We start from the raw sequence: 26,232 nt of genomic DNA on the forward strand, positions 1-26,232 counted from the left end.
GAGGTCCACTTTAACGCTCCGTCAAGGGCTCCATCAAGGGCCCCCCCCACTTCCCGCTTCCGTTGCAGATCTCAGCCTCAACCAGACGCCACCTTTCCCTCCAGCCTCGCGCCTCAACTCCCGAGGCTGGACCGTCCATCATCATTCGCATCATCCCATCATCATCTTTCGCGATTCTTCTTTCCTCCATGACCATTCTCCCGCGGTAACCAACTACCCAAACGCGGTAATCATCACACCGCAAATATGAACAACGAACAATTCCGTCGCCTCCTCCTCGCCAATTCCCAGAAAAACAACAACAACCAAAATGGCAGCACATCACCACCCTCCTCGAGCACCTCCAAATCTCCCGTGCCAGCAGCGCCAGCGGGCAACAGCACCCCGCGCAGCACGCTCGCCCTAGGTTCCAAAGCACGCTCCTCCATCCCCATGACCCCTCGCTCCGTCGCCGGCTTCAATCCCCGCAACGAATTCGCCCGCCAACTCGCCGAGCGTAATCAGCAGAGCCTCTCTTCATCATCACAACAACAACATCCCAACAAAAAGATCCGAACCTCTGCTCCCAAGGGTAGCAGGCTCGCCGAAGGATATGTCGATCGCGCCAAGCAGAGACAGGCGCAAGAAGAGGCGGACGAGAGGGAGCGCAAGCTGAAGGAGCTGGAAGAGCGGTACAAGAAGGAGGAGATTGACAAGGAGGAGTATGAGCGTTTGCGAGTGGAGATCATTGGCGGGGGAGGTGATTTGGAGACGGCGCATTTGGTGAAGGGACTGGATTTCAAGCTTTTGGAGAGGGTGAGGAGGGGGGAGGTGGATGTTTTTGGGGAGAAGATGAAGGATGCGTCGGAGTCGCCTGAGGTGGAAGAGAATCAACAACAACAACAGGATGCCGAAGAGAACGAGGAACGAGCGGATGGTGGCGGGGAGGACGGCGACGCGGATGATGTGCTCGAACAACTTGAATCAGCCGAGGTCAAGGTTAAGAAAAAGGAGAAGGTGCAAAAGAAGGGCGAGTTCGCAACCACGACACTACTACCCGCGGGTGCAAAGAAGACGAGAAATCAGATCTTGGCCGAATTAAAAGCCGCGCGCGCTGCGGCCAAGGCCAAAGAGGAATCCAGTCTGGGGTCCAGGTTCAAGAAGATCGGACCCAAGAAGAAGCAGGCGGAAACGAGGATAGAGCGCGACGACAGAGGGAATGAGATCATGATCATTGTCGACGAGGATGGTAACGAACGACGCAAAGTTCGAAGAGTCGACCTGAGCAAAACCCGGGAAGAGCAAGAGAAGGAGCGAGAGGTGCTCGCGCAGGGTAAGATTCTGGGCATGGATGTGCCCGAGTACTACAAGAAACTGGAGGAGGAGAAGAAAGCGGCCGAGGCGGCGGAGGAGGATAAGGAGCCGAACATTTTCGACGATGTCGAGTCTGATTATGATCCGCTGGCCGGGTTGGAAAGCGGCTCTGATGACGAGTCGGATAAGGAGGACGGAGAAGAGGTGGAGGATACTCAGAAGAAAGAGAAGAAGAGTTCATCAGATATGCCTCCTCCTCCACCGAAACCAGAACCAGCAGCACTCGCCGGACCGAGGAATTACTTTCAAGATTCCAAGACTGGTCTCACTTCGCAAGAAGAGTACAAGAAGCCCTCGCTTGACGACCCCTCCTTCCGCGCCGCGCTGGCCAAAGCAAAGGCCATCAGCGCCGCCGAGAAATCCGAAGAGGAGAGACTGGCAGCCGAGAGGGAGGCACGACTACGGAAGAAGTTGCTGGAGAGCAGCAGAGACGACGAGGATTTGGATATGGGTTTCGGGTCGAGTCGTATGGAAGACGATGCCGATCTGGACGAGTCGTCCAAGGTCAAGTTGTCTGAGTGGGGTGAGGATGAAGACGATGATGGATATGAAGGAGGTGGAAAGGCGGGCCTTGGGAGTAGTAAGGGGAAGCGCAAGCGGGGCGGCGGAAAGAAGGGGGGTGATAAGAACAACTTTGTGGATGTGATGAAGGTTATTGAGAGGAATAAGGCGAAGGAGTGAGGGCACCGCCGATGATTAGGGGGGGGAACGAAGATATGATAATATATACCCAGTGATATGAAGTAGTTCTATAATCTATGTCTACAAGCTGTCATGATGTCTCCAAGCAGCGTCCTCTAGATGTGGGTATTCTGCAGTGCAAATCTCCTTTGTGCCATCTACGTCCTGTAAAAACCGTTCAGTCAAAATCTCATCACATCCAAGCCCTTTATAACCCGGCAACCCACAACCCCTTTCAGTTAGGAAGCACATCCTCCCCCCTCGCATTCGCCTCATCCGCTCTGCTCACACACTCCTCCAACACCTTCCAAAACAGCGGAATATCCAATCCCCTCGGTATCCTCACACCCTCCTCACCCTCGGGCAGGAGCTTGGCAACCGTCATGCCCGTCTTCGCCCCACCCACCCTCGCATCCTCATAACTTCCCTCCGTCACCACCGTAACCTCAAACCTTTCCCTGTGCTTTTCCACACTCCCAGGAGTAAAATCCCAGAAAGGAATCTGATACTTCTCAAGCGGCGTACCCACAAGCCCCGTCAACACAGCCGCCACAGCCAACGGATCATGCAGCGGCGGGCCCTCCGTAATCCCAAACACGTCCGCGTACGTCTTGGCGAAGAACATGAGCAACTCCACCAGCATGGTGCGCAGCGTCGTCTTCCCTTTATGGCTCCCATCTTGCGGCAGTTCCGGGTGCGCCTCCTTCCCCTCGGGCCCGTAAAGGATCAAATCGCGGACTTGTTCAGTGGTCAGAACCATGTGTGTGAGGTCCAGAGGAATCAGCGTCGTCTTCCCCGCCAGTTCTCGGTTCGAAAAAATCGCGTGCGCCGCCTCGGGGTCGGCAAGGACGTTGAACTCTGCGAACTGCGTCCAGTTCCCCACGCGCGGGACGCCGTCGACGGTACCCAGGATGGCCGGGGTGAAACCGTTGCCGAAGGCGCCGCCCATTAGGGACAGGCCTTTGACGTGGGTGACTAGGTCCGGATGCTGAATAAAAAGGGCGGCGGCGTTGGTGAAGGAACCGGTGGCTACCACCCAGGCGGTTCCGGGGGCGCAGGAGCGTAAAGCCGTAGACATGGCGGTTACGGCGTCTACGGAAGTGTTGGGGCCCACGAGAGGCGTGGGGAGCAGGTCGGTCCCGTCGAGACCGGATTCGCCGTGGATGTCGGTCGGCGCGTGCATGGTGGGCCGGTGGAGAGCGTGAGAGGCGCCGATGTAGATGGGGATAGAGTGCGAGCGGGAGATGGAGGTTAGGATGGAGCAGGCGTTGCGGGTTGTTTTTCTGTGATGTGACGGTTAACACATGGTACTGCGGACAGACGGTACCTATGGACTGGCTTGACTTACTCCAACGACGCATTGCCAAAGACTGTAGAGATACCCAAGATGCGGATGGCTGGGTGGTAGGCGGCTAGGAGAATGGCGAAGGTGTCCTGTTCATGAGAGACTCAATCGTTAACGTCTGAAACTGAATCTTGCAATATCGATCAAACAACTTCATTCTCATTCCCGTCCATTTTCGTCGGTAGGCAGGTAGAACCGATGCGATGCGATGCGATGCCATCACTGCTGTGGCCACAACTTGTCCGATCCGATCCACTCCGTCTCCGTCTGGTTCATCTCTTCAACTCGGATGTTTTCTTTCCATCATCTCATCTCATCATCGCACCGCGCCCGCCACGTTTTTGCGAGACGAACAGGTGGAGAGAGAGTGTGAGTGTGAAGGAAAGAACAGTGACGTCCACAGGTTGAACCCGAACCAAACGGAACTTGAACAGAACCGGATATGGACCTGAGATGAGGTGGAACGAGAAGCGCCTGCACTCGCTTCGCAGCGGCAGTGACGGACCGAACGCGAGATGCACCTTCCACTTTCCCGTCTCTCTCTCTTGTGCATCCCGTCGCGACCGACTCATGTGTGACTCCCGTCCCGTCCTGTACCACCCGAGCTGAACTTACATCGTGACCCGGATCGCAATCTAGCCAAACGGGAATTCTGTTATCGACGGACGCCATCTTCGCTTTTTTTCTATGATATGACAGGTATTGATCCAAAATGATTTGTTTTCTCGGAAACTCTCCAAGATTTTTTTGAGAGTTTCTAGGAAGATGTTAACTGATAAGCTCCGAAACGCGGGAGTGGCGGGGTAAGCAGGCAACTGGACTCACTGATAATTTATCGTCTCTCGTCTAATCTCCACGGTTCGTTTGATCACGGACGTTCGAAATGACAAGGAACCTAAAAGTAAACGAGTCGTGTATACACTACTATGAATAATGAAGAAATAGAAAAGTGGTTGGAGTCTAGTGTACCTATATAAAGGACAAACAACAACCAACAGGATGCTCAAAGCCGCGGATATCCCTTCAACCGCCTTTCGCCTGATGATCCCCCGAGACCCCAAACATGTGAGTTGCTCGGCTTGTTGTTAGTGGCTTGTTCCCTACAAGTTTTCTCCACCAGGCGGCCACCAAACAGGAAGGCGGGCGGCTGATGGCTGAGGACGCCGAGTCCCGATATTTTTTACATTACTAAACAATTTTCCCAGAGGATCTACACTAGAGGTATAGTCCTGATATTGCAAGGCGAGAGATCTGCTTGTGAACTTCAAGTCTTGGCATTCACTGGAACTGACCCCATGATCAAAACATACAGAGACTGCGGAGCTTTGCTCGGCGTGGGCAAAAAAAGGGGGGAGGAAAGAAGAGGGATGATCGTTACAGCAACGGTGATCCTTTCGTACAGGAGCAACAGGAAATCACACCCAGCCCAGATCGTACACCCACCTTACAATACCTTACCCTTCGACCCTTCCCATCCAAGTCCCAACTTAATACTTAAAAGTAACAGTCTTACTCCTCACCCACTCCGCCAACCCCTTATTAGTATTGAACCTCCCATACCCGCTCTCCTTCGCGCCACCATGGGGCAGCGTCGCCTCATCATGCACCGTCATGCTATTAATATGCACCGCGCCCGTCTCGATCTCCTTGGCCATGCGCAATCCCCTTCTCAAATCCTCAGTAAACACGGCGCTGGTTAATCCGTACTCGGTATCGTTCGCGATCCTTAGCGCCTCCTCCTCGGTCTCGATCTCGTACACGGCCACCGTGGGACCGAAGCTCTCGGTCTTGTAGATGTCCATGTCGGTGGTGATGCCCGAGATAATAACGGGCCGCATGCACGTGGTGGTTTCTTCTTGGGCGTCAGGGTTGCCGTAGAGCAGCTTGGCGCCCTTGGAGAGCGCGTCGGCAAGGAGCTTCTTGTTCTTGTTGACGGCGGTGGAATTGATGAGGATGGGGGCGGGCGTCTGGGGGCCGAAGATGTTCTCAACGGCGCTGACGAGCTTCTTCTCGAATTCGGCGCGGACGGACTTGTGCACGAGGATGCGCTCGGTCGACATGCAGATCTGGCCAGAGTTGAGGAAGGCGCCGAGGGCGCACTGGGTCGCGGCGTTCTCGAGCTCGGCGTCCTCCCAGACGATGGCGGAGGCCTTGCCGCCGAGCTCGAGCAGCACGGGCTTGAGGTTCTCGCCGGCCAGGCGCCCGATGATGCGGCCGACGGCGGTGCTGCCGGTGAAGTTGACCTTCTTGACCTGGGGGTTGGAAATGAGCGAGCTGGTGATGGCGGGGGCGTTGACGTGCTCGTGGACGAGCATGTTGAGAACGCCCTTGGGCAGGCCGGCTTCGTGGAAGACGGAGCAGAGACCCCACATGGTGCGTGGGCAGAGCTCGGTGGCCTTGAGGATGGCGGTGTTGCCGGCGGCGATGGGGTAGAGGATGGAGCGGATACCGAGGATGTAGGGGGCGTTCCTTGCAACAAGTGTTAGTGAATCACTATCGCTTAGTTGCCTGGGCTGGACTCACCAAGGGGCAACGGCGAGAACAACGCCAAAGGGCTCCTGCAAGACGAGAGCAGCAGATTCGGGATCATTGACTACTGGGAACGATCCTTCCAACGTGTTGCATCTCCCGGCCACATCCAACACCAACTCCTTCGCAATCTGAATGTTGGAGTCGGCCCATTGGCGTGGAGCACCTGTCTCATTCATCATGTACTGGCCCAACTCCTCCTTCCTCTTCTCCAAGATGTCGGCCACCTTGTGGAAGAGGTCCCGGCGTTGGTTGGGGTGCGATTTCCTCCATGTCTTGAAAGCTTCTGCCGCCGCGTTTACGGCCGCCTGAACTTCGGTATCGGTAGCGCTGCTGCACTTGTGAACAACCTTTTGGGTTGCTGGAGATGTGACATCGAAGGTCTTGGACGTGACAACCTCCTCGCCATTGATGAAGAACGGCACGGTATATGTTTCGGCCATGGTTTCGGTTGTTGGATGAAAGAGCAAGGGGATCGCCAGCACAATCCGGGGTATCTATAAACTGGGGAATGGTTAAAATCCAGGCAAGGAACAAAACCAAGTAATGCTGAGAAACAGAATAATGGTCAAGGGAAATGCGTAGCAAGGGTTCTATAACATCATATACGTCGTAGCGGATCCCAAGGACGGAGTGAGTGGGACTGATGAAAGATCTTGGTTGCCCACATCCCCGCAGCACCAAGCCCGGGAGTGGGTAGCATTGATCAGCGTTTGAAAGAACTCAACTCGCCAAGCCAAATATAACTAACTAACCAACCCAACTCAACCAACTCGAGGTTCCGAGTTGAGTTGCACTCGGGGTTCTAGGTTGAGTTGCCGAGTTGGCCGCCTTCGGCAGATTTTTTTTTGGTGGTGGTTTTGGCCGGGACCGTATTCTAAGGAGCAATACCCGAGTGGGGGTTAGGGTTATAGGAGGCCCTATTGTCTTGGCATAAGTTGCCCCACTCAATCCAACTCGAACCCCCGAGTTGAGTTGAGTTGAGTTCTTTCAAATGCTGCCAATGATGGGCCGATGAACCATCCAGGACATCCCTTGGTGGTGACATGACAATGACCCGGGTCTTTATCCTGATGAACTCCTTGCGCAAGTTGTTAGGCTGTTACTGTGACTGTGTCTCCAGATATTCCATGTGGTGGTTACACAATCTCGGCTCCAGATTTGATATGCAAGGGTCAATGACACGGCGACACTGACAGCGCCGACAAATGAATAATGAAGCTATCGAGGAATCTGATGGTTGATCAGCTCCACCAATCAGAGCTTATACATCAGGTACCTGTAGCGAACACCAGGAACGGGGCACAACACCCACAACCACACCCTTGGGCCTTGGCAACTGCGGGGTCTCCAGTGGGATCTAGGCGAAGCGGAGGTGACCTTCGGCATCTGTCTGACAAATTCCCCTACTCTGAGGCTCAACCTTGATACGATGGCTAGGTTGATTTGGGGATAGCTTCGGGAGTTGAACATCCCCGTCTGGAAGAACAGGGGGGTCCCGGGACAAGAAGAGAGCAGTGATACGGAGTGGGGTGTATGGGGCCTCCGAAATCTTGGTGTCTCTTCCCCCGACGCTCGGACACCTCCCGAGTCAAGTCCGAGGCCGGGTTCACATATTCGGACGGGTCCGCTGGGGATGACCATCGGAGCCGGTAGATCCACATTCGGACACGGAACGGATGTGTTGAAATGTTGATCACCGGCCGTGGCGCTATTCTCTAGAGCCTGCATCCTTTCTTCTTTCTGGCTACCGGCGAGCGCATCGGCCGGGTTGACAAAGGGTTGAGGTATAAATATCATGTCAACTTCAGACACCTGAAACGAGATGAGATGGAAGACGAAGGAAGACACGATTTTGTCCCATCTTTCAATCGGATCACAGAGATGAAGCTCAAGCAAAAGTTGAAGAAATGAAAAGGTGGGGTAACTGCCAGCATCTGACAGCTGTGACCAGTTGGCATGTTGATTTGCTCTGCCTGCCTGCCTGCCCGCATCCATTTGACAGGCTTCAGGCACGCATGCCCCTCCTCTCTGTTGTGCCCTGAACCGCCTTGGACCCTGAGGTCTAGACCGGGCCATTGCGGCTTCCGATCCTCATCCCAACAGGGTCCTCCCCCGGAATGTCAGACGACGACAAGCGAAACACTTCCAAAGTGCTCTCGCAGACTGAGTGAGGCGTAAATAGAGACCATGAAAGAACTGAAGTGCCCTGTTGTGGTCTGTCCGTTGCCCCGTCAAGCTCCCATCCCAATAAGTCTCCATCATCATGCGCATGTGTGATGATGGTGTCCTTGTCTTGACATGCCGAATTCATAATGACGACACGGCTACTCTTACATCAATCACCAGGATGAACCAACCACGAAGTAAATGGGAGTTGTAGAATATCCATGTACCCGGTTGATAACGGCCAGGCAGGCAGCAATGGATGGTGGATGCTTGTCGACGATGGAACGATGGGACTACTCAATGGAAGCGAAACGGATGCGCTATTACCTTACGAGGTTTATCTGATCAATTTTTAGAAATTTCTTTCTTCGATCGGATCGGGCATTGACGCGGTTAGCCATAAGTCCCCTTTTCCACCCACTCAAATCCTCTCAACCCCAGCAGGACTGCACCTGCCTCCATTCCCCGTGTGGTGCCAGCTGCAGTTCGCAGTTTTTTCCTTCCTTCCACTTCGGAGATCCGGGACCTGCTGGCCCAGACCTACCGGTAGGCCTCCGTTAGGTTGCCTTACCCTAGGGCCACTGCAATCCATGGTGCAGAGTGCTTTCCTTCCTCGCTGCGGCTGCATCTGCCGTGATTTTAGTTTCTTCCATCTTTTCTTTCTTCCACCGCTTCTTTGTCGATCGATTTCAACCACCAGCATCCGCTATCTTCAACACTGCGCATACACAACCAGTTGGCAATTCACTTGCAGTTTACTACCACGGCGTACGACCACGGAACAGCTTGCTTCACCCAAAAAAGCCTCGCGATTTATATCGACAGCCAACGACACAAGCCCACCTAAGCTCACTTCCCTCTACCAAGAAATATCACTTTCTGCATTGATACTACTTACGGAAAGGCCTCGCCGGCTTCGTTTCTCCCTCGTTGAAACATCCAGTCAAAGAATCCGCTACGCCTGACGCTTCCTCTCCGCATTCCAGCTCCCTCCCCCCAGTGGTTACCACCCGCCCGGTTGACCAACCACCACGGCCACATCTCCAACAGCCACGTTCCGACCGTGTAGGCGCCCGACACCCTGACTCCTGGCTAAGCCATCTTACCAGAGCCACGGACGCCATGCTCAAGGTTCGACTACTTCAGTCATAGCATCAGGCGTCTTTGCAGTCTTTTAGCCTTTAGCCTTTCTTTCATCTTTTCCGAGCTTCCCGGGTCGAGAAACATCTGATACGCTCTTACGATCGAACACGCCCTGCCGATTTACGAGTTCCGCGGACCAATAGGATCTCGTACGACCCTATTACGGGACGACGACATGGGCCCCGGTCTACCATCCTCCCCAGACGACAATGACAACCCTGTCTTGCAGGACGAGCCCCGGTCCGCCCACCAAGAGACGCAACTCCCACAAGACCCCAACATGCCATCGGCACTACCGGACGGGAACCCCGTGTCCATGACTCCTCAAGTACGCAAGAGTCAGTCGTCGAGCCCTTTGCGCCTCACAATGCCGTTCATAACCCCGGGTCAGCTTGCCTTTTCAGCAATGCAATTTCTACCCGTTCCAATCCTGGTCTTGGATAGCCTCAAAACAGTGGTACTGGCTAATGAGTCTGTGGGAAGACTACTGGGCATGCCATTGGATGCGACCGGAGAAGGGGATGGTCTTTCTTCGACAATGGACCAGCTCCGTGGCCAGACTCTTTCCCAAGTTGGTATCGACCTTATCCAGGATGGCATGCCGGTTTGGATTGCGTGGGAACAGTTTTTGGAACAGGTTGCCCTCGAGATGGGAGTTGGAAATATGGGAGAGGAAGAGACCTTAAAGCCAGTTCTGCAAACAGATCCGGACGGAGACGCTACGCCACGTCCTGCACAGGTCCCCCAGTCAGCTTCCGCTTCTTCGCCGCGTTCTAGATCGACATCGGCTCCAACAATGGATGGCGTGTGCGACGGGGAAACAGGCAACACCACCTGCCGCCCATCACCAAACGCTGTTGTCGACGTGGTCATTGCCAGGAGAGATATCGCCCGGACAACATATGACACCCGCGCCCGGTCAGAGAGCTCTACGTTCCACGCACAAGCCAAGATGATCATTTCCGTTTGGCAGTTGAGCCCGCAGCAAACCTACTTTACCCTCACTTTCACCAACACCGAATCCAACTATGTCCCTCCGGTTGGTGCTAAGAAGCTGGCTGGAGGGCGTGACGTCTTGGATGCTGCTGAGAAAAAGTACCCTTACAGCGTAAACGACCCTCCCTCTATGACATCAAGTCGTGATTCGCGTCCTCGCTCTCCATCCTTTCCCCTAAGTCCTTCTGCGGTCGCCATGTCATCCAGTCCTTTCCCTCCGCTTGGACCTCCATCTCACTCTTCCATCACCAGTGCTCCTTCCATGCTCCAAAAGATCACTGTTATGAAAGATGCTCTTCTCGATAAGACACAGACGCCAATTATTGCCATGTGGAGGGACGGGAGCGTAATTCTTCCCAACAAACATGCCCGGCGCCTCTTCAATCAAGATCCTGTACATGGCGCTCCCCTCGAAGGTTCCAACCTCCTGACACAGTGGAAAATGTGGACAGACGATTTCAGCAGGCAGTTGGAGACCGATGAATACCCAATATCTGTTCTGATCAAAACTGAAACGTCTTTTGAAAGCTACAGAATTGGCATGCTAGGTCAAAACGGCGAGCGGTTAATATTCGACATTGATGGAGCAGTGATCCGAGATGAGATTACAGGCGAATTTCTGGCGGGCGTGATAACATGCAGGGACATCACGCGCATCGAGCATGAAATCAGTCAAATCAGCGAAGAAAGGTTCAGATTGATATGCGATACCATGCCTCAGCTTGTGTGGACTACGGGACCAGATGGCGCGCATGACTTCTACAACAGCAGGTGGTACAGCTACACAGGTCTCACCGTAGAAGATTCGCTAGGGAAAGGCTGGAGAAAGGCGTTTCATCCGGATGACTTGGTCGAGACTGAGAGGCGATGGCAAAACTCAATTCGAACTGGCGAGCCGTATATGATAGAGTACCGATGTCGCAGCAAAGATGGCGAGTGGAGATGGTTCCTTGGTCGGGCGCTGCCTCTGAAGAACAAACAAACGGGGAAAATCGAAAAGTGGTTCGGTAAGTGGCTCTTCTTTTATTGTTGTTTAAAGAGCATCGTATCTAACCACTGTTACAGGAACCTGCACCGACGTGCACGAAACCATGGAAGCAAAGCTCGAAGCCAAGCGGACAAGACAACAGCTACGTAGCGTCATCGCCCACTCGCGAATGACCATGTTCGCTGTTGACCCCAATCGGAAGGTTACCTTGCTGGAGGGATCGTTGATATGGGACGCTCTCTCACCGGAACGTAGTGGCCCATCCTGGTTTATCGGAAAGGATGTCTATGAAGTTTTCAACAATCTCAACCAACAATTACCGGATGGCCAGACACCTGCTTTTCTGCAGCCCCTCGAGTCCATCCTTGGCGGGAAATCACCGGTAGAACTGCAGGACCACAAGTTCGGTAAGTACCATCACAGACGTAAGGATTCGGATGTCCTGAAGAGCCTAACGACAGACTCAGCAGGTAGATGGTACCGCACTGGTTTTCAGCCCATTCCCAGGAGAGATCCTCTTACCGGAAACTCAACAGAGGATTTGATCGAAGGCGTCATGGGCTTCATAATGGACGTAACCGAATTAAAGGATCGCGAAAGGGACATCGAGGCTCAGGTACTGGAGAAGAGACAGCTTCTAGCCAATGAAGCAGCCGCAAAGGAAGCAAGTCGGCTCAAGAGCCAGTTTTTAGCCAACGTGAGCCTACCAATTCACTTCCCACATCGCTTTTGTACTAACGTTGTGTAGATGTCTCACGAGATTCGGACACCAATTACCGGTGTAATCGGAATGGCGGAATTGTTGCTTGATGTTAAGCTTGATGACGAGCAACGAGAGCTGACGGAGAACATTTTCCGTTCGGCGAACGCACTCCTGACTGTAATCAACGATATTCTTGACTTCTCGAAGATTGAGTCCGGGCGACTGGACATCGAAGAAGTACAGTTCTCATTAGCTGTTGTCATTCAGGAGGTCAGCAAGATGCTCAGCTTCACAGCCGAGCGGAAAAGCTTAGCCTTCAGCTACGAGATATGTTCGGATATTGCGATTGATCTCGTGGTCATGGGAGATCCTGGACGTGTGCGGCAAATCATCACAAACCTGGCCACAAACAGCATCAAGTTCACACATGAGGGCCATGTTAAGCTAAACGTCTTTGTCGAACAGGAAACGGACGATACTATTGAGGTCAAGTTCGTGATTCAGGATACGGGCATCGGTATCGAGGAGGAAGTGCTAAAACGACTCTTCCAGCCTTTCAGTCAGGGAGATCCCTCGACAGCGCGGAAATTTGGGGGTACCGGTCTGGGGCTGACCATTTCCAAGAACTTGCTGGAACTGATGAAAGGGCGTATGGCGCTCGCTTCCAACAAGGGCAAAGGAACTACAGCCACATTCTGGATCCCATTCAAGAAGCCACATAAAGCACAATCGGTTACCGGTCCGCTGTCTGACAGATTGCAGGGCGAGACAAGCGTGTCTTGCAACAGCCCGGCTCCGGCTGACCAGGAGCCGAGTGCGCTGAGCGGCGAGCAGAGGTCGGCATGGAGACAATCCTCGCTAAGCCTCTCCACTACCACCTCACAAGAGGAGCTTAGCATGCCGGATCGCAGCAAGGTTTTCATCCTGGTAGTCGAAGACAACGAGATCAACCAGCAAATCGCTATCAGAACGATTAAGAAACTAGGCTTTCAAGTCGCGGCCGCCTGGAACGGCAAGGAAGCTCTCGAATACCTGTCCGAAGCCAGCGCAGGCAAAAAAAGGAAGCCGGACATCATCCTGATGGACGTACAAATGCCTTTGATTGATGGGTACCTGTGCACACACCTCCTCCGACACCACGTCCCCTACAGAACTTATGTGAGGGATGTGCCCATCGTGGCCATGACCGCCTCGGCAATCCAAGGCGACAAGGAAAAATGCAAGAGGGCGGGCATGGATGACTACCTCTCCAAACCGGTCAAGAGCAAGACGCTCGAGAAGATGTTGGTCAGGTGGTGCACGACTAAAAGGGAGGACGTCTCGCCGACGACATCACAGTGCTCAGAGTCGGGTGAGCATTGTCACAGTGCGGATATACCTGCTGTTGGGCTGAATGAGGGGGAGCCATCAGATTTGGACTTGAACGCGTATGACAATAATGTTGAGGATGAGGGGTCAAGTCTTGCTACGCCTATGGGCCCTGTTCGCGTGGAAGAGGGAGCGCCTCAACGTGGTGGTGGTGAGGTTGAGCCATCACCGACGGCGGGATACTTTTCGTCGGGGTCAGGTTCTGGACATGGCGTGTCTGAGACAGTAAAACAAACAGCAGATCCTGGTGAGCAGACAATGCTTGGCCGAGCTGAGCAGCTTCTTGATCCAATACGACCGAGCGTGGAAGAAACGGCAACAAGTCCGACTTTGATAGAGCAGAGTACACATGGAGAGGCGTTGACGGAGGAAAATCTGGGCAGGTTGCAGGAAGAACAACATAAAGAGCTGCAAAGCAAATAAGTAAAGGGAAGGGGGGGTGGGAATGACATAGTTATCTTCAACAGAAAGCGGAATCACTTCCTTATAAAAGTAGGGGGGGTTAGATTAGACCTGGGGCACAAATCCCTTGTATGGGCAGGCTTTGTTTAAAAGCGTTAACGGCATGATACCAACGGGTTTCTGGTTTTGGAAGACGCATGAACGAGCATTTTTTCTCGCCTCTGTTTCTCGCCTCTGTTACATATGTCCAAGTCACCATGCAGAACTTCGACGAGCGTAAAAGTGAATATTCAGCAGAAGGGGTATCGGCGTAAGCGCAATGATATAGCAGGCGTGATAGACATGCTATAAAAATATGACGAAATGACGCCGGCATAACCATGACCACATTTATCAACTGTTGTGATCGTGTTTTGCTGACTACGGTGCAGGTATGTTTTGTTCCTGATCAGATCAATCGACTCTCTAGACTGACTTGACTACCTGAACTAACCATCCATCCATCCATCCCTCCCCAACCTGAACTACTATTTGTAACTAACCCCTCCGTCTCCCATGAGCTGCTGTAGTCCTCCCTCCACCACCAGCACCTCCACCAGCACCTGCTCCTCCTGCTGCTCCTCCTCCCCCTCCTCCCCCTCCTCCTGCTCCTGCTCCTGCTCCTGCTCCGGCAGTACCAACCTGTCCCTCAGGCGTAACAGCACTCACACTACCCACCCTCGAAGCCGGCACAGCAGCAGTAGATGTAGATGCCACCGACAAAGAAGCATGTCCCCTCGTCAACCGAGCGTACAACCCCTCTTGCTCGTCCGCTTCCATGGCCATTCTCCTTCTTTGGGCACGGAGGGCGGAGGCTTGTTGTTGAGCGGCGGCACGCTGTTGGGCTTGTTGGGCGGCGACGCGCTGGGCGGGTGTTTGTGCTGCTGGTTGTTGTGGTTGGGGGGTTGTTGTTGTTGTTGTTGTTGTTGTTGTTGTGGTTGTGGTTGTGCGGGGGACTGGAGTTGGGGGAATCGGAGGGGGAATGTTTTGGGATTGGGAGAGGCGGCGGTTTGTGTTGTTTGTGTTTGTGTTGGTGCGGGTATGGTGAGGGGGTTGCGGTTGTTGTGGTTGTTGGTTATGGTGGGTTGTTTGGTGACTGTGTTGAGAATGAGTAGTCGCCTGAGAAGCTTGTGACTGTTGTTGATGTGCATGCGGAGGTTGATTCGTCGGCGTAGCAATCACCTGGTTCCCAGACTGAGCAGCAACGGGAGGAGTATGGAATTGGATCTCGTGGCTTTCGACGTGCAGCCCGTAGCCGTGGAGGTGGTAGGGTGGGAGCATTTCCATTCCTCTTATGTTGTCTCCATTGCTGCCGTTGTTGTCATCGGAGGGGGAAATAAGGGGGATGTGGGTGTTGATGTCGAGGTCCATTTCCCACGAGTAGCCGTATCCTTGGTCGATTCGCTGTGTTGCTTCTTCTTCGGAGTCTGCTTCTTGGGCGCCATCGTATTGTCCTGTGGCAGCTGGGGTTTGTTGTTGCAGCTGTCCTGCACGTGTTGTTGTTGTGCCCCCGCGTAGCCCTCTTCTTCCTCCTGCTCCGCCTGGCAACATGGCAGATGGAGTTTCCACCGCCGTTGCTGTCGTCGTAGGTCCGGTAGGTGTGACTGCCGCGCGTGATTGATGGTGTGGTTGTCTCCCTCCTCCAGCAGCTGTCGTAGCTTGTTGTGGTGCTCTAGTCCCGGTACCACCACCCCTTCGACCGGCTGTTGTGGTCGTCCTCTCTTCCGCCTGACCCTGGCCCTGCTGCTGCTGCTGCTGCTGCTGCTGTTGCTGCGCATGTCTCTGCGCCGCATGTCTCTGCGCCGCCGATTGCTGCTGCTCCATCATCCTCGCCTGTCTCTGCGCATGGCGCTGCGCATAGTAACTTTCGTCACCGGCATCTTCTTCTTCTTCTTCTTCACTCTCTTCTTCTTCTTCGTCCTCATCGCCAGTACCCATATACTGTTCACTTATCCTTGCACCACCACCACCACCGCCGCCGCCGCCGCCGCCGCTGGTACCAAACCCTAACCCACTTCCTTGGCCGTGACCGTGACCGAATCCACCACTTGGCCCAACATTTCCAACACCAGGATGTTCCCTCCCAAAAATCCTCGCTCCTGCGCTGGGTTGTTGTGGTTGTTGAAGTGGTTGCGAGTGGTGGCCGTGATGACCCCGTCTCATGGCATCCTGACGGGCTTGTGTGCGAGCAGCCATCTCGCGGGCTTTTTGGCGCTCAAGGGCACGGTCGTCGTACGAGGCTATGTCTTCGGCCGTGATGGTTAGGACTGTTAATGGGCGGCGGAGCATTTTTGCTGGTTTTTCCTGATGGTTTTGGGTGGGTGAAGTAAGATTGAGGCTGTTTGTTTTCCTTTACGGGGGATGGTCGGAATAGCTAGGAGGTGTAGATGTCTTGTCGGGGGGTATAGTTGTTAAATTCGTTGATTTCGCTGGGTGATAATCAGAGTGAGTGAGAAGTGAGTGTGCGCTGTTCGTTGGCGCAATGACGCCCTTGCGAACGAACGGTTTGCGACGGCGATGTGATGTGATGTGATGCGGGGCACAAAGGCGATTGCGACAAGGTGTCGCACCAAAGGTCCACGGGAGTCAAGGATCGTATGAAATGATATTTCGGAATGCTGATCAAGATCACAAAATGGAATACAATGAACGTTTGGGTATCCTGTGGTTATTGCAAGTTTAATCATCGATTGAAGAAATGTTGATGGAAGCTCCCCGCGGGAAACGCGTGTGGAATGTTTCAGGGTTGAAGGCGCGTGCTTGTCTTCGGTTGGAAGGGTTGGAAGGGTTGCCGACCTGCACAACAGGGGTTAGGGTTGTGTGAGCAACTGCACTGGATACGGTACCCCTTAACTTTCCAACACTAGTTCGGCGACAGCCCTTCTCTCACATAAGCGGCTTTAGATATAATTGCATTGACGATGGTAAAATGACTATAAAACACATCAAGAGAAGATTAAACCGAATAGGTAACCCGCTATGCAAGGCAAAGACGCTGGCTAGATACCAATATCCATGTACATGGTACGCATTCTCTTCTCAATCTTTAGGTCTACTACGGATTGCTCCTCAAATATTATCAATGGCGAATTCGAAAAGAACATGCTGACCCAAGCATTACAACCAAGACTCTAACCAGAGTAACAGAGTTTACAACTTAGTCAGTGCGACGAGAAGAAGCACCACCAGTGCGTCTGCGGGAAAGGATGCTAGTGACGTTGTTGATGGGCAGAATGTCCTGCGCCACCTTCGTCTCCTTGGGGAGCTCGGTGCCAGGCTTGGCAGCAAAGCCCAACTTAGCGCCCTTGGACCAGTCATTCTTATCGAGCTCACCGCCCTGGAACACAACAAACTGGGACTTGAAGAAGATGTCTCCGTAAATGGCAAAGGGGAAGCCCTGGGAGCTCTGGAGGCCACCGTAGCACCACTTGGCCGTCGCAAAGTCATCGGTGTCGGCGGGAGCGTACTTGATGAGATCACCGGTGAGGCGAGCCTGGTAAGAGCCAATGTGGAGGATGAGATCCGGGAGGTCGGCGTTGCAGGGGAACACATAACCACCATAGTTGTTGTCGCTGCGGGCCTTGGCGATCTGGGTGTAGTAAGCATCGACGATGGGTTGGGGGAGCATGAGGAGGGTGGTGCCAGTGTCGGCAATGCCGGTGTGGGGCACGGACTGGAAAACACCGGTCTTGTTGTTGGACTCGGTGCAGTTGGAGGCGGGAAGGGTGAAGCCGGTGGCCTCGAACTGCCAGAAACCCTTTGAAGAATCGACGTCGACGAAGCTGATGGGGCCGACGAACTCGGTAGTGTCGAGGAAGCCAAAGTTGTAGTTGCCAGGCTCAGCCTTATTGAGATTGGCACTGAACAGCGGCATGGCTAGGTCCTCGATCGCGTTGCCGAAGAAGGTCTTTTGCTTGCGGGGGCTGACCTGGTTGATGGAGTCAAAGGCGAGACCGACGAGACCGGAGGAGGCAGCGTCATTGGTGAAAGAGTTGGACACATGGGTGGCAACCTCAACAGCCTGCTTTTCCACCTCGACGCCGCCAATGCTGACCTTGTCAGTGTAGACATTTCCGGACGAGCTGCTGCCGTCACCGTACGAGATCCTCCAAACATGACCGTCGACGCGCCCAGCAGTGGTACTCTCGGTCATGTTGTAGATCTTCTGGCCGTTGCGCTGCTTGGCAGGGGTGTCGGAGCTGAAAACCCAGAGATCGGAAGAGCCGGTGTCGAAGTTCATGTTGACCGTCTGAGGCGGGGTACCGATCTGGACGGGGGCGAGATACTGAACATCGAATTGGACAGGCGTAGAAACAACCTCACCTGCAAGGGAGGTCAGTGAATGTGGCGCAGGGAGACAGTGGAATACGTACCCTGGTTACCAACAGTCTCGCTGGGTCCGAAAAGGCCATTGTTCAAGGCGTTGATGTTGCCAGGGACCTTGAGGCCCAGGTCGCCAAAGACGCGGATGAGGGCCTGGCGAAGGTGGTCGGGGAACTCCATGTTGAACTTTTGGTAGACCTTGGCGACATCTCTGATGCCCTTGCCCTTGACCTTGTGCTGGTATTTGTGGTTGAAAATCTGGGAAATCTTGAAACTGTGACCGCCATGCTTGCGGACCTGGAGGTCCTCGGCGCGAACCTGAATGACGTTCGGGTCACCAGCAACCAGACCAGCTGTTGAGAGAACGGAAGCCGCATAGGCGGCGACGATGGGGAACTTCATCGTGACAGGAAAGACAGGATAGTCGATGAAAGTGAGAAAAACGTAAAAAAGAGTGTGGCCTTCTCGGGCTTTGTTGGTTAAAAGAGCGAAAGGTTCGACGACTAGTCGAAAGTGAAAAGAGAGTGAGGGAGGACGAGCAGGCCGGTGTTTTCGTCAAGAGGGCTGGCTGGTAGAAGAAAAGGAAGAGGGAAGAAGAGAAGGTGATAAGCAATCGTTGGAACAGCGGGGCAGTATAGTCGAAAGAAAAGGAGGACCAGAAAAAAGATGATCCGACTTGGCAAACACTCGTGTCGTCCCATGTTCATCTGTTTGGTCGTCCTCCGTTGTTCCTCTCGGTCCTCCCAGGGGCAACCAACCTAATCTTCTGGTGACGATCCCCAACCGCTTGACATGGAATCGTCGTTTACCAGCTGTGGATTGTTTTGATTCCATGTCAACCAGTATCACTTTGGCACCCTCAGAAAACCCTATACGTGAAGCTGCAATCCGACGGCATCCAGATACATTACATAGCAAAGTGACGGGTGGGCCTACCCATGGGCCCCATGGGCAGCGCGTTTCGGAAGCCAACATGCGGTTGAACATCGCAATTTTGAATCAGTGGGATGGCACCATTGGGGGTATTGATCGGTATTGGGGGCTCCATAGCCAGCGGACCGCTCGCTTGACGTTCCTCTGCTCCCGACTGGGCCAAAAGGCAATGATCGACGGGGTCTGAAAAGGGACGGGAAGAAAACAAAAATCGAGGGAGGGATCGATGCCCCTGAAACAAGGGCTGCTGGGTACCGCGGTAACGATTGATCACCACCAACCAAAAGAGGCAAACACATCACCCGGCACCGATGACAGCCTGCCGCAGCGGCCGTTGATCGGGTCCGGTAGTGCTGGCTGGGGTGCCACTATTCCCATCTCGGGAAGTTCACTGAAGTTCTGAAGCGAGGCCTTGTCAACCTGAAACGGCGCTTCTGAGAGCTTAACGCAGACAAGCTCGGGGTCGCCGTCTCTCATTCGCTGCGGCAATTGGCCCCAAAGTCCCCCTTGACCCCGCCCAAAGTTGTGTTTTGTAAGATTTGTTTTCCATGTTTCTAGCTCTCGTTGGTTGAGGCCTCCGACTTATAGGAAGCACAGGTTTGCTCTTTTTCCTCTTCGGTCGTATTCCCATCCAACAATCCATCCAGACAATGAAAGCAAATGCGCGCAGTAGGCAGCTTCCCGACCACTGCCGGCAGTTTCTGGTAACACGAGGGCAATATCGGAGAGACCGAATCATCTTGTCCAGTACCTCGGCATGAGCTCAGGGGCGTCGCCTTTGGTCATTTGTCGACCGAGATTGTGCACTTGGCAGATGGAAGGAATCATTTCCAATGGAATAACGACTACAAACAAGACCGGTGAGTACTCTCGGTATTTGTCATCAGCACTTGCTTCCCACAGAAAATGCTACCTCAGAGTGCGCCCTAATGCAGGCACACGCTTTATTTCTTGTAACCACTAACAGCGGCATGCATTCACCAACGCCACTGCCTTTTCAAATCGAAGAAGGCAGCCAGCTGACGCACCCTTCACTTGTGCTTTTCAAAGTTGCTTACCAAACTGAATGTTTCCCCGGGCACTGAACTGCCACTTCCTCTCCGCAAACTATCGTCAACTTGAAATCACCCAACCCACCCCGCGATGCTGAAAGAAGAACTCAACGTGAACTCACCACAAACCATACACCATCACTCAGACAGAGCAAGGCTCACACCACGTCCTTCACAGTCCTCCAAAATGTCCGAAATAGACCCCCTAGTCCTGTCCTACTCCCACCTCCACCACCTCCCCCAGCCCTCCTCAGCCCTCCACCTCCTCAAAAAGATCGCCTCCCTCGTAAAACCGCTCATGCGCGCCCGTGGCTGGCGCGTCCGCGAGCTAGGCGAGTTCTACCCCGAGCAAGAAAACCTTTTAGGACTCAACATCAACCGCGGCGCCAAGATTTTGCTTCGGTTGCGCTACCCCTCCGACAAGTCCCTTTTTCTTCCCGTCGAGCAGGTAACGGACACGATGCTGCACGAGCTAGCACATATCGTTCACGGCCCGCACGACGGCAAGTTTCATGCGCTGTGGAATCAGCTGAGGGATGAGCATGAGGGCTTGGTGATGAAGGGGTATACGGGGGAGGGGTTCTTGTCGGAGGGACGGCGGCTTGGTGGTTCTTCTAGAGGAAGGATTCCGATGCATGAAGCGAGGCGGTTGGCGAGGGAGCAGGCGGAGAAGAGAAAGGTGCAAACGACACTAAGTGCTGGGTCGGGACAGAGGCTGGGTGGAGCGAGGCCGAGGCCGGGCGAGGATATACGGAGGGTGATCGTTGAGGCGGTGGAAAGGAGGAATAAGACGTTGAAGGGCTGTGGAGTAAAGGACACGGGCGATGAAGGGCTGGGTGAGTACGAGATTCGCAGGATTGAGGAGCAGGCGACTAGGAATGGCTTTCGCTCTCAGGCGGAGGAGGATGAGGCGAACGAGGCGGCGATTGCGCAGGCGTTGTGGGAGCTGGTGCAGGAGGATGAGAAGAAGAAGTTTGGAAGCGGATATGTTGAGCCGAGTAGGGAGTTTCCGGCTGGGAGTCAGGGGGCTTTTCAACAAATCGAAGAGAAGGGCGGAGGGTCGGCAGCATCATCTTCGTCTGCACAACCACCACCAATTCCTCACCATACCAAACCAACCACCATCATCTCTTCTCGTCCACCACCATCAGTCTCATCAAAACCAGAACCATCCAACGAACCTTCAACCGGCTGGGCCTGCAACATTTGCACCCTCCACAACCCCGACACATTTCTCTGCTGCGACGCCTGCGGTACCGAACGCCCACTTCGAACTTCCACCACCACCACTGCCCCCATTCCCAAAAAGAACACCACGGGCACCAGTTCCAGTTCCAGTTCCCGTTCCGCCGGAAAACGCCCAAGCAGCTCAGTCGTCGACCTGACCAAATCCCCGCCCTCCATCCGTACCCGGCCATCACAACCAAGCTCTCACATCCGAACGGGATCGGGATCAGGATCAGGGCCAAATAAAGACAAAGAAAAAGCAAAAGCCATCCTCCAAGCTCAAGCCGAAGCAGAAGCCGCCCGCCGCAAAGTGCTCCACGAGATATGGCAGTGCTCGTTTTGTGGAACGAGGTTGGAGAAGCAGTGGTGGACTTGCTCTACGTGCGGGAAGATGAAGGATAGTTCCAAGTGATTGGTTATGGGCTAGGTAAGGTGATGAATGACGAATTGACGATCTGGAATGGGTCATTAGTGCTTACAAAGATTTGGGCATGGGTACAAAAGGAATTAACGGCATGGCATGGAATGGTGGATTATGGGCGGGGGTGGTTAGTTATTCATGATACCCCGGTTATTGAACTTTGTCTGAGATGATGGATGTATTGTTCAAGTACGATATGGTTTCGATCAACAAGCATGTAGTGAACTGCCATGCTTCCGTTCCTATTTTTTCCTGAAAACTCCTTGATTTTCAACCTCAATGGAGAACGTCAAACGGCGGATATCTGAAGCAGACACGAGCTACGCCAACCAAGCCCCCCTTCCAACACTATAATCTAATCTATCTGGTACAACCGAATGACTCAAAAATACCTTTGATCATCACAACAGCCCACCAACCACCCCTCCTCCAACCACCAACACCACCAGCATTAACGCAAGCCGAGGAGTTGACTGACCATCAGCAGCGACCGAGTTAACAACACCATGTAGATCGTAAACCTGTCTCACCCATAAGCATATATACTCCCAAAATTTTCGCAGTGCAAAAAAAAACCAAAAAAAACGCATACACTAATCCTCAAATCTCCTCCACAGATTTGGCTCTTGTTCCCGTCACAAGCCAAGTTGCACTCGGTATTGGCGACCTTGGAGGAGAGAGAGAAGAGCTGGGTGGCGCACCAACATTCTCTGTGTTTTACGTGAATGACGTTATCGTTTCGTCAGTTAGCTCTAGTACTTTTTCTTACTCTTCCGCCCTTGTGTTTTGTATCTTTCATTTGAAGTCCCACTCAATGTTCTTCTTGTTTCTTTGCAATAACAAACTAAGAAAAAAAGAAAAAGAAAACAAATTCAAAATCTCACCTCGAATACTCCAACCCAGCAAACCGATAACCCTTCTCCTCTTTCATCCCACTCTTACAAAACCCCAAACACTTTTCCACCGTCATCTCCCCCGGCAACACCTCATTGATGCCGCCGTACAGCGCCCTGGTTCCGCTGCCCGTTCCCGAGAGGGCGGTAGTCTCGTTGTAGCAACCAATGTATTTGTAGCCGTTTGTTCCTGGTGCTATTGTCGCTGTCGCGGGGGATGAGGTTGATGTTGTTTCAGGAGCAGCAGCAGCAGCTAGGTTGACTGCGATAAACCAGGAGAGAAAGATGTAAATGAAACATGTGCGGCGTACGCAGCTTGATGGCGACGAAACAAAACACGGCGGCTGCATGTTGACGCGCAGATGAAATGTAACACGAGACTGCGTGAGGCGTTGCGCAGGGCGAAACGGGTCGTGGATGAATGGTAAATGACAGTCGTGGACGTGAAGGTGAAAGAGGGAGGGCGTGTTCCCAAATCCAATGGAGCGACGCGATACGAGTTTCGACAAGTCAATAGCTACCTCTAACCGGAAATGAAGCAACTGTTATTAGAGAGAGAGGTACGAGAACTCAACGTTGTTTCTAGTTAATTATCACGTAAAGAAAGGAAAAGTCAACGGGAGGAAGAAAGACAAACACGAGGAAACCCAACACCCAAACTCCCGCAGCGGCCCCCTTTGCCAACGACCAAACCTCCAGGGTCCAGAATGCCAGCCGCAAAACTCCGAGATCCAACCAATCGCTCCCTCTACTGTACTGGTCAAAATGATGATACCCAGTAAGCCAGCCGTAGGGCTGGAATACCGCTTTTTCTCACTCGATACGGTTCATTCAACCCAATCTTATTACTGGATCGTTCCCAAGAAACTCTGCGACCCGCATCAACTCACCAGGAGATTGGTCGAAGCCAAATATACCCGGCGCTATACCTAGTTGAGTGAGTTTGAGTGAAACCGTATCGAGTGAGAAAAAGCGGTAATCGAACAGTCCTTCCACGTTGAAGATACGTTGAAGATAAAGATGTGAAAGCCGAGAGCTGAAAACAGGGGTCCAATCATCCCAACCGCGCCTTGAACATGCCTGATTGCAACGCTGACACATACTCGTCAGGCCTACAAAATCGGCGGCTGACTAGCGGGAAACCCCCTAGTCAGGGCCAGCGATTCGTACACGACCAGCGATTCGTACCTGAAACTGGGGGTACTTCCCCACACCGCCATTTTGCTAGCAAATTAATGTAGATCTATTCAACAGCATATTTTTTTAAATGCATACAGCCTAATTCCCCGCACTACCCAACACTCTAAATGTGTACTAGCTATTTGTACTCAACTGTTTACTTCTTAAATTGCTTGTTTGAATCGATAATTTTACGTGCAATCAGTCTTAGTTACATTCAACCCCCTTTATTTAGTCCCTCTATCTCCCTATTACATTACCTCCCTCTATCTCCCTATCGAACTATCCTTTCGTTATCATATCTCCTATTTACTACGTCATACCTCGCCCACCTCGTAAATCCGTTAGCGGCTCCTTACGCCCTAATCCAACGCTCGTTAACTTAACTTCTAATACTCAAAGTATCGTTAGCAATACTTAAGAGACGCTCCTAGTAGAGGAGAAAATCCAAACCGCCGTAAAGACATTTCAGAACAAAGGATTCAAAACTATAGCAAATACAACAAAGGCATTTCGAGCTCTATATAAACAAGTTATTAATCGCTATAAAGGTACGAACTCAAAAACATAAAATAAGGGTCTCAATAAGTTATTAACTAAAAAGGAGGACCTTACCGTATATACTTAGATTAATATACAAATATCTATCGGTTAGTACTATCTCTATTTCTTTGTCATGGGGCTAAGGCCCGGGCTGTAGCGCTCTGGTCACCGACTAGAGTTGTTATGAGGCGCCGTGGCTGTGTTTGTGCAGCCCCTATTAAAACTTCGTATTTCCGGTGGAGCCGCCTTTTAGATAGAATTTTCTTTTTTTTATAGAACCTTAATTAAACTATACGACTAGTACTTCTATTAATTTTATTGTCCCTATTATATTAGGTTCTATCGTAATGAATCTAATAGAATAGAATAAGTAGCCATTGTAGTAGTAGTAATAGGGCTTGCCTATTTAAATAGTTGTAATTGGAATTCCCGTAGAGTTTTCTACTATTGTAGCCGCTATAGTTGTAGAATAAAAAGAAGTTGCGAGAAGAGAAGTCGTATATTTCGTGCGAGAGAAAGAAGATTTTGCTAGGATGTTATCTACTAGCGACGTATTCGTTTAAGTAGTGAGAATAGTATTTAATATATAGCTTATTATTTAAAATTAATAGAACCCCTTTAATGTTAATATAATTATTATGATAATTACTATTGCCCCGAGCGTTATAGTTGGTATTATATAAAAAGCCGCTCCCTATTGCGGTTTTAAGCGTAAAAATATCCGTTGGCCGAAGTAGGATGGAACCCCTTCTACGTTTGGTCTTTATATTATCCGATTATATTTTATACATAAAGAAGAGAGGTCGGCGGGAATTATTATTAATAATAAATTAGGTTAGTTAATATTATTAAACGCTTTCCCGGCCGATAAGATAATTAAGGTAGAAGTTTTTTAGTGTTATAGTAATATTAGCGGTATTTGTAGACTCGAAGATTTTTTTAATTATTTTAAATTAATTTTTAGTAATGAGAATAAGAAAAAATTAGCCTTAACCCGCTTACATATTATACGATAGAGAGAAAATTACTTTTTATTAGATTAATTTTTTATATTTAAAGAGAATTTTACGAAAGTTAGAGGCTTTATTTGGGAAGATAATTCTAAATTAGTTTAGTTAAAATCTTTTATATTTAACGCTCTCTATAATTAATTAATTTTAGTTTATATATTTAAGATTTACGATTTTGATATTAAGTAATTGAAAGATATTGTATAGAAGTTTAAAGTTAATAAGGTTTTTATAATATTAGGGGTAGTAGTAAAGGATATAGTAATTATTATTAAAATTTCCTTTTTCGGCGCAATTTTATTTTTATTTTTGAATATTTTAAAGATATAGATTGTAACATTATAATAAGTTATATTAAAATAAAGGGTAATTTTAATAATAAAAATATTAAATATATTAAATTGTTACGAACTTTAAGCGAAGGACACGAGCCAACCAAGCTACCGGTACACAGCAGCCACGTGAAGGCTGGGCAGTGTAACCATGATAGGGAAGGAAGGCTCATAGGCAGACATAGGCTCATGAAGGTAAGCCAGGCTCATAAAGGCGAGCCAGGCCCACAAAGATGAGCCAGCCCATAGTCAATGAGCCAGACAACTGTAACTAGAGGCACGAGAGTATAAGAGAATGACTAGAGAACTCAGATTGTCAGATAGTTCGACAGTAGTCAATAGACCATCGTCACCAGAGACACGTATAACGATACTTGTTGTGAACCCTTTGGCTTCACCGAACTGCACTTGATAGTCTTTACCTTCAGCTATCCCACTTAGGCAGATCAAGTCTGCCGTTCGTCACATAAATAGATCTTTTAGAATAAAAGAGATAAGTGTTATATTTTAGGTTTTTATTTTTATTATAGAATTAGTAGGTATATAGTCGGTAATTATATATATTATTTGGTATAACGTCCCTTTATTAGTATTACATTTATT

The 26,232-nt window shown here is 51.5% G+C and overlaps 8 protein-coding genes across 8 annotated transcripts; 3 read left to right on the plus strand and 5 right to left on the minus strand.

The window, feature by feature from the left end:
- The first annotated feature begins 92 nt into the window (after positions 1-92).
- Positions 93-2,055, plus strand: B0H65DRAFT_449098 (uncharacterized protein). Its single transcript, XM_062825936.1, has one exon. It carries the CDS (start codon positions 247-249, stop codon positions 2,032-2,034), a length of 1,788 nt encoding a protein of 595 aa, XP_062686009.1. The 5' UTR covers positions 93-246; the 3' UTR covers positions 2,035-2,055.
- On the minus strand, positions 2,056-4,431 carry B0H65DRAFT_514559 (Inosine/uridine-preferring nucleoside hydrolase domain-containing protein). Its single transcript, XM_062828645.1, has 4 exons — positions 4,205-4,431; positions 3,995-4,136; positions 3,383-3,468; positions 2,056-3,317 (listed from the first exon to the last, which is right to left on the minus strand). The coding sequence occupies exons 2-4, from the start codon at positions 4,049-4,051 to the stop codon at positions 2,270-2,272; spliced, it is 1,191 nt and encodes a 396-aa protein (XP_062686010.1). The 5' UTR covers positions 4,052-4,136; positions 4,205-4,431; the 3' UTR covers positions 2,056-2,269.
- Positions 4,432-4,718: 287 nt separating this feature from the next.
- On the minus strand, positions 4,719-6,568 carry B0H65DRAFT_19485 (aldehyde dehydrogenase domain-containing protein). The gene is made up of 2 exons (XM_062821697.1): positions 5,903-6,568; positions 4,719-5,848 (listed from the first exon to the last, which is right to left on the minus strand). The coding sequence occupies exons 1-2, from the start codon at positions 6,349-6,351 to the stop codon at positions 4,867-4,869; spliced, it is 1,431 nt and encodes a 476-aa protein (XP_062686011.1). The 5' UTR covers positions 6,352-6,568; the 3' UTR covers positions 4,719-4,866.
- A 2,827-nt stretch (positions 6,569-9,395) lies between these two features.
- B0H65DRAFT_562780 (putative histidine kinase group protein) lies at positions 9,396-14,046 on the plus strand (the record flags this gene model as incomplete). The annotated part of the gene is made up of 3 exons (XM_062830213.1): positions 9,396-11,223; positions 11,282-11,901; positions 11,953-14,046. The coding sequence occupies 3 exons, from the start codon at positions 9,396-9,398 to the stop codon at positions 13,696-13,698; spliced, it is 4,194 nt and encodes a 1,397-aa protein (XP_062686012.1). The 3' UTR covers positions 13,699-14,046.
- A 139-nt stretch (positions 14,047-14,185) lies between these two features.
- Positions 14,186-16,466, minus strand: B0H65DRAFT_19602 (uncharacterized protein). The gene has a single exon (XM_062821715.1). The coding sequence runs from the start codon at positions 16,003-16,005 to the stop codon at positions 14,215-14,217; it is 1,791 nt and encodes a 596-aa protein (XP_062686013.1). The 5' UTR covers positions 16,006-16,466; the 3' UTR covers positions 14,186-14,214.
- Positions 16,467-16,849: 383 nt separating this feature from the next.
- B0H65DRAFT_19621 (aspartic peptidase domain-containing protein) lies at positions 16,850-18,706 on the minus strand. The gene is made up of 2 exons (XM_062821720.1): positions 18,090-18,706; positions 16,850-18,039 (listed from the first exon to the last, which is right to left on the minus strand). The coding sequence occupies exons 1-2, from the start codon at positions 18,439-18,441 to the stop codon at positions 16,874-16,876; spliced, it is 1,518 nt and encodes a 505-aa protein (XP_062686014.1). The 5' UTR covers positions 18,442-18,706; the 3' UTR covers positions 16,850-16,873.
- Positions 18,707-20,211: 1,505 nt separating this feature from the next.
- Positions 20,212-21,663, plus strand: B0H65DRAFT_504690 (WLM domain-containing protein; the record flags this gene model as incomplete). Its single annotated transcript, XM_062827934.1, has 1 exon — positions 20,212-21,663. The coding sequence occupies one exon, from the start codon at positions 20,212-20,214 to the stop codon at positions 21,661-21,663; it is 1,452 nt and encodes a 483-aa protein (XP_062686015.1).
- Positions 21,664-22,073: 410 nt separating this feature from the next.
- B0H65DRAFT_504691 (WSC domain-containing protein) lies at positions 22,074-23,785 on the minus strand (the record flags this gene model as incomplete). The annotated part of the gene is made up of 4 exons (XM_062827935.1): positions 22,074-22,193; positions 22,265-22,382; positions 22,557-22,880; positions 23,754-23,785. The coding sequence occupies 4 exons, from the start codon at positions 23,783-23,785 to the stop codon at positions 22,074-22,076; spliced, it is 594 nt and encodes a 197-aa protein (XP_062686016.1).
- Positions 23,786-26,232: the final 2,447 nt, after the last annotated feature.

The sequence above is a fragment of the Neurospora tetraspora genome (genome assembly GCF_033439725.1).
Source record: "Neurospora tetraspora strain CBS 560.94 chromosome Unknown B0H65scaffold_1, whole genome shotgun sequence".
NCBI lineage: Eukaryota > Fungi > Ascomycota > Sordariomycetes > Sordariales > Sordariaceae > Neurospora > Neurospora tetraspora.

What these genes read in the sequence shown, in the direction of transcription:
- B0H65DRAFT_449098 (XM_062825936.1), top strand. Translation starts at nt 247, where the DNA reads ATGAACAACGAACAATTCCGTCGCCTCCTCCTCGCCAATTCCCAGAAA.
- B0H65DRAFT_514559 (XM_062828645.1), bottom strand. Translation starts at nt 4,051, where the DNA reads ATGGCGTCCGTCGATAACAGAATTCCCGTTTGGCTAGATTGCGATCCG. An exon ending in ATTGCGATCCGGGTCACGAT is followed by an intron (nt 3,469 to 3,994) that starts GTAAGTTCAGCT and finishes TCTCATGAACAG; the next exon opens with GACACCTTCGCCATTCTCCT. An exon ending in TTTGGCAATGCGTCGTTGGA is followed by an intron (nt 3,318 to 3,382) that starts GTAAGTCAAGCC and finishes GTCACATCACAG; the next exon opens with AAAAACAACCCGCAACGCCT.
- B0H65DRAFT_19485 (XM_062821697.1), bottom strand. Translation starts at nt 6,351, where the DNA reads ATGGCCGAAACATATACCGTGCCGTTCTTCATCAATGGCGAGGAGGTT. An exon ending in GTTCTCGCCGTTGCCCCTTG is followed by an intron (nt 5,849 to 5,902) that starts GTGAGTCCAGCC and finishes ACTTGTTGCAAG; the next exon opens with GAACGCCCCCTACATCCTCG.
- B0H65DRAFT_19602 (XM_062821715.1), bottom strand. Translation starts at nt 16,005, where the DNA reads ATGCTCCGCCGCCCATTAACAGTCCTAACCATCACGGCCGAAGACATA.
- B0H65DRAFT_19621 (XM_062821720.1), bottom strand. Translation starts at nt 18,441, where the DNA reads ATGAAGTTCCCCATCGTCGCCGCCTATGCGGCTTCCGTTCTCTCAACA. An exon ending in CGAGACTGTTGGTAACCAGG is followed by an intron (nt 18,040 to 18,089) that starts GTACGTATTCCA and finishes CCTCCCTTGCAG; the next exon opens with GTGAGGTTGTTTCTACGCCT.